Genomic DNA, 6,000 nt, shown 5'->3' on the forward strand with positions numbered 1-6,000 from the left:
AGATGTGGGATTATTGGGCCAAAGACCATGTGCATATTTTTTGTGCTTTTGATACACATTGCCAAACTGTTATTCTGATGCTTGATACCTCCATACAGGCTTGTCAGTGTGGGGTATTGTCTCTGCATAAACCCATGCCTAAGTGAAGTGTGAATTGCTTCCCTTATGAATCGGTCATGTCACTTCCAGTGCCCCTGTAGAATCATCTCTTATTTCTTCCCTACATCCCCTTTTCTCTGTTCTCTGTATTTCCTCCTTCCCACCTTAAAACTTAAGAGAAGCTGTATTTGATCCAAGTTAGAGAAGAAAGCTGTTTCAAATTCTCTTTACCTGCTTGCTAGTGAATTTGCTATATAAAATAAACTTTTTTTGTGTGTAGCAACCAACTTATAAAAAATTTGAAAATTCAAAAGTCATACCCATTTCTTTCAGTTTTCATTGCTGCCATTTATACCTGTGGTTTTTGGTGGGGATTTTATGCTTTAGCACAATGGTTAGGAGGTCAAGGATGTGTAATAGAGATAGTGTTAATGCTGCCTCACTGTTTTGTGAGGATTTATGGAGGTGATGGTTTCAAGTGCTCAAAGCAAGTAGTTTATCTCATGATTGTCACAACATATGTGAACCAAGCAGGGATGGATGATTGCTATTCATTTCTGCAGATAGGATCTGAAAGATGAATACTTTACCTGCCCTCACATCTACAGAGTGTTGTGTAAGCCTTAAGTCAGGACTTTTGATCCACAAGGACTACCACAAAGGGAGGAAGCTAAAATGAGCAGTGCCAGACAGTCAGGATAATCCTGGAACATATGAGTTGTTTGAGAAGTTTTGTATATGGGGGCTTAGAGGTTCATCATCCAAAAAGCCTTGAGTTAGCTTACTAGCAGTGGGCAGGAAAAATGAGCTTAGTCCTAATATAAGATGACTGGTTTCTAAAAGTCTTAGAAACCAGAGTATTTAACATTAAAAAATGTTAAGTTTACTGAGCAATAAGGTCAAAACATTTAGGAGGTATCTCAACTTTGATTTAAATTAGAATAAAGTTCTGCTTTAAATATTCATAGCTGATTAGATTTTTATCTTAACTTGTTTCAGGGCATGGTGCTGATGTGAAATGTGTAGACTGGCATCCAACAAAAGGGTTAGTTGTTTCAGGAAGTAAAGATAGTCAACAGCCGATCAAGTTCTGGGATCCCAAGACTGGGCAGAGTCTTGCGACACTGTAAGTGATAGGAGCCCTCCTTGGCCCCTCAGTGAAGGGGAATCTAGCAACCTATGTGCTTTCATTTTAGCTTTCTCTTGTCATGTGTTGTTAAATGCGTAGTTTAGATAACATATGGACTTTTATCTGTAGACTTATAAATATTTAAGTTTGATTTATCTCTAAATTTCTTATGAAATAAGGCTTGATTTTGTTCTGCCACATATAAATAACTTTAATTTTGTTCTCAAAGGAGACAGGATGAACTCAGAGGCAGTGGTTGTTACTAATTACTATTATAACTTACTGCCTGTCCTTGTCAGAGTACTTTTTGGTGATGTCTGGAATTGATGGGTCACTTAGCAGACCAGCCCAACTCAGTCCATCTGTTTGTGAAGAAGTCTTTCCCCATTTTTGAATCAGTTTTCATATTTTGTGTGAGGTGCTTAAAATGCAGCCACATAATAAAATGTTTTCGTGAACTATTTGTAAGCATTAACAGTTACATTAATAGGTTGTTAATGCTTTTTGAACAAAGCAATTGTATGTTGGTCCTTCTGTCTAGGAAGTGAACCATGTCCATAGTGAGCTAGTTGTTACACAGCTCCGTGGACACATCCAGTTTAGAACTTGCTGTGAATGGTGCCCCTTGGAGGTACGCTTTGTGTAGACCTTGCCTTTTTGCTCTGATGTTCATTAAAATTACCAATAGATTATCCAGAGGCCATTTTTAAGGTTTATGTGAATGAGAGCCTCTTCATTGAATTTTTAAAATTTATAAGCTTTATTGAATGTTAATTTATGTGTTTAATTGCTTCCTTTGCTTCACAGATAAATTTTTCTATCCAGTTGAAACTGTGTTTAACTAGTTAATGAGAGCTCTGCTTAGTTAGTAGACATTACTTCTCTCATTGATCTATTTCTTTCAAGTATATTTTTAACTGTGGAGTATTAGGCTTTATTACTTCTAAGCTAGAATATCTTGCCATATTGATCCATGTGCTTTTCAACAAAAGTGGCCATGATGCTGATTTATACTTGTTTTGAGTTCTGACAAGTCATTTTCTTGGTGCTTTGTTTCTAGTCACGCCCATAAAAACACAGTAATGGAAGTGAAATTGAATCTCAACGGCAATTGGCTACTCACAGCATCACGTGACCATCTCTGTAAACTTTTTGATATTCGAAACCTGAAAGAAGAGCTTCAAGTCTTCCGAGGTCATAAGAAAGAAGCCACAGGTCTGGGGCTGTGATCTGCTTCTTGTCATGTTGATTATTACCAGTAGCATTCACAGATCCTAATAATTTTATCTTTCCCCATGTTTTTGATTTACAGCTGTTGCCTGGCATCCTGTTCATGAAGGACTTTTTGCCAGTGGAGGGTCTGATGGTTCTTTGTTATTCTGGCATGTTGGGTATGTAACATTCATTTTGTAGAGAGGTAATAGGTTTTATAAAGACCTGAATATGTAAAGATGTGATAAAGTTTTGTACCTTTTCTGAATGTCCATATATGCTATATTAGAGATCTCTGGCAGTTTTCAATTTTGCAAATCTAAGCTTTCATATTTGGACGTGGAAGTTATTTAGGGAAAATAATGAAATAGATTTCCCAGTTTCTTATTGGAGTCTCTGGGTACCACAAAGAAGCACTTGACTACTAGCTGAAAGGTTGACAGTTTGAACCCACCCAGAGGTACTTTAGAACATAGACTTGGCAGTCTGCTTCCAAAAGGTCACAGCCTCAAAATCCTATAGAGTAGTTCAACTGTGCACTCATGGAGTCACCTTATGTTGGAATTGAATTGATAGCAACTAACAACAATAATCTTCCCCACTGGAGAAATTATTCTTGAAGCTTTCAATTCTTGAATTGAAAGTGCTCTTAGAAGAAAAGAATATATTTGTAACAACTAACCAATTCTTCCAAAATGTGTTAAGGTTAAAAGAAAATGTCTTTATGACAACTTCCATGAAAAAAAATTTTTTGTGGTTCTTTTGCAGGGTGGAGAAGGAAGTAGGTGGAATGGAGATGGCCCATGAAGGAATGATCTGGAGCCTGGCATGGCATCCTCTTGGACATATCCTCTGCTCAGGGTCAAATGATCACACTAGGTAAATTTTTTTTTTTTTTTAATTGTGATTTGGGTGAAGATTTACAGAGCAAATTCGCTTTCCATACAGCAGTTCACATATACTTTGTCTCATGTCATTGACCACAATTTAGCGCAATCCTCCCCATAGTTACCTCTTCCCGGTGTCCATCCCTCCATACTCTCCTGCCCCCTGAGCTGTCTCCCTGTGCATTAGCAGCCCTTCCTTCTCCCATGTTTGTTCTCTCCAGGGCGTGTGTCTACTTGAGGTAAATGTTTAACTCACATGCCTGTACTTTGTTTGGCTGGAAACCACAGGTGTGGGTTCTATTCCAGACCTGAAGGGCAGCTAGGGGCCATAGTCTCAGTAGTTCCATCAGGCTCTATTAGACCAGCAAACCTGGTCCCCACCATCTTTTTTTTTTTTTTTCACACTAGGTAAATTTTATATCACAAGTCACAAGGAATTACTATACTCATGGAATAGCAGGAAAGAAACATTGTATATGTTTATTTTATTGATTGTTGATAGAATCTGTTTCAGCTTGTTCTTCTGTTTCATTTTCCAATTGTACTTTTTATTTATTATTATTTTTTAAATTTTTGCAGTGTTTCCTCCCTTCCCCACCCTTCCCACCCCTGGTAACCAACAAAGGAAGTTTCCTTCCATATATAAACCTTTCCTTGACTTTTTACAATAATGGACTAATACAGTATTTGGCCTTCTGTAATTGACTTACTTCACTCAGCATAATGTCCTCCAAGGTCATCTGTGTTATGCAGGGTTTTGCAGATTCTACATTATTGTTTAACGTTGCATAGTATTCCATTGTGTGTATGTACCATAGTTTGGTTATCCATTCTTCTGTTGATGGGCACCTAGGTTGTTTCCATCTTTTAGCTATTGTAAATAGTGTTGCGATGAGCATGGGTGTGCATATATCTGTTCTTGTTCTGGCTCTCACTTTTTAGGATATATACCTAGTAATGGAATGGCTGGGTCAAATGGTATTTCTATTTCCAACTTTTTAAGGAATCGCCATACTGCTTTCCACAGTGGTTGTCCCATTTTACAGTCCCACCAGCAGTGTAGGAGAGTGCCAATCTCCACATTCTCATCAGCATTTGTTATTTTCTGTCTTGTTGAACTTTGTTGCTAATACTAAGAAAAGTTGGTATCTCATTGTTATTTTGATTTGCATCTCTTTAATGGCTAATGATTGTGAACATTTCTTCATATGTTTGTTGGCTGCCTAAATATCCTATTTTGGTGACGGGTCTATTCAAGTCTTCTGCCCACTTTTGAATTGCATTCTTTGTCTTTTTGTTGTTGAGGTGTTGGAATTTTCTATACATAGAGACAAGTTCGTTGTCAGATGTATCATTGCTGAATATTTTTTCCCAATCTGTAAGTTCTCTTTTTTACTCTTTTGGAGAAGACTTTTGAAGCACCTAAAAATTTAATTTTTAGAAGGTCCCATTTATGTAGTTTATCTTCTGCTGTTTGTGCATTTTGGGTTATGCTTGATAGTCTGTTTATGCCATATATTACAGCAACAAACAGTGCACTGCCTTTGAGTCGGATATGACTCATCGCGACCCCTCTTTAGGTTTCTGAGGCGGTATCACTATGGAAGTAGATTGCCCAATCTTCCTTCCGAGGAGTGGCTGGTGAGTTTGAACCACCAGTCTTCTGGTTAGCAGTCAAATGCATTAGGCATTAGGGCTCCTAAATTTACCCCTATATTTTCCTTGAGGAACTTTATAGTTTTAGCTTTCACATTTAAGTCTTTGATCCATCTAGAGTTAGTTTATATGTGCAGTGTGAGGTAAAGATCATGTTTCATTTTTCTGCACATGGATATCCAGTTTTTCCAGCACCATTTGTTAAACAGACAATCTCTTCCCCATTTAATGTATTTTAGCCCTTTGTCAAAGATCAGCTGACCATAGGTCAATGGATTTATTTCTGGGGTCTCATTTCTATTCCATTGGTCTCTGTGTCTGTCGTTATACCAATATCACACAGTTTTGATTACTGTGGCTGTATAGTACATATTTATTTACTTATTTATTGTGATTTGCGTGAAAATTTACAGAGCAAATACACTTTCCATACAGCAGATCACATACACTTTGTCTCATGACATTGAGCACAATTTAGCGCAATGCAACATCTCCTCTCCCACTTCCTCCCAATAGCTACTGCTTCCCTGTGTCCATTCCTCCATTCACTCCTACCCCCTGAGCTGTCTCCCTGTGCCTGAGCACCCCTTCTTTCTCTCTTGCTTGTTCTCTCCAAGGAGTGTATCTACCTCAGGTAAATGCTCAACTGGTATGCCTGTCTATTGCTTGGCTGGAAGCTACAGGTGTGCATTCAATTCCAGACCTGAAGTGCAGCTAAGGGACATAGTCTCAGTGGTTCCACCAGGCTCCATCGGGCCAGGAAACCTGTTCCCTGCTTTTTTTTTTTTCCAAATGATTTTGAGTTTTGTTCCACATTGTTCTCCCCGCCTATCCAGGATCTCCTACAAAGATCCTCTTCCAAGTGGTTGACAGTAGTAGTCAAGCACCATGTATTTCTTGTGGTCTCATAGTTGTTTAGGCTGCAGATTGGATGGTGTACCAGTTGCTAGGACTGATTGTTTCCATGAATTTTTGGTTTTCTTCATTCTTCTTGGCCCTGGATGAGGAGAGACCCAT

The 6,000-nt window shown here is 38.4% G+C and overlaps 1 protein-coding gene across 1 annotated transcript in view; it reads left to right on the top strand.

Moving 5' to 3' along the window:
* The window catches only part of WDR33 (WD repeat domain 33), a 106,715-nt gene that overhangs the window by 56,884 nt on the left and 43,831 nt on the right, over positions 1-6,000 (top strand). The window contains exons 7-10 of the mRNA XM_007957846.1: positions 1,099-1,225; positions 2,289-2,443; positions 2,541-2,619; positions 3,209-3,319. Of these exons, the coding sequence (XP_007956037.1) occupies positions 1,099-1,225; positions 2,289-2,443; positions 2,541-2,619; positions 3,209-3,319 (472 nt within the window). The remainder of the gene's footprint in view (positions 1-1,098; positions 1,226-2,288; positions 2,444-2,540; positions 2,620-3,208; positions 3,320-6,000) is intronic.

The sequence above is a fragment of the Orycteropus afer genome, unplaced genomic scaffold (genome assembly GCF_000298275.1).
Source record: "Orycteropus afer afer isolate SDZICR_OR568_19922 unplaced genomic scaffold, OryAfe1.0 scaffold00809, whole genome shotgun sequence".
NCBI classification, from domain to species: domain Eukaryota; kingdom Metazoa; phylum Chordata; class Mammalia; order Tubulidentata; family Orycteropodidae; genus Orycteropus; species Orycteropus afer.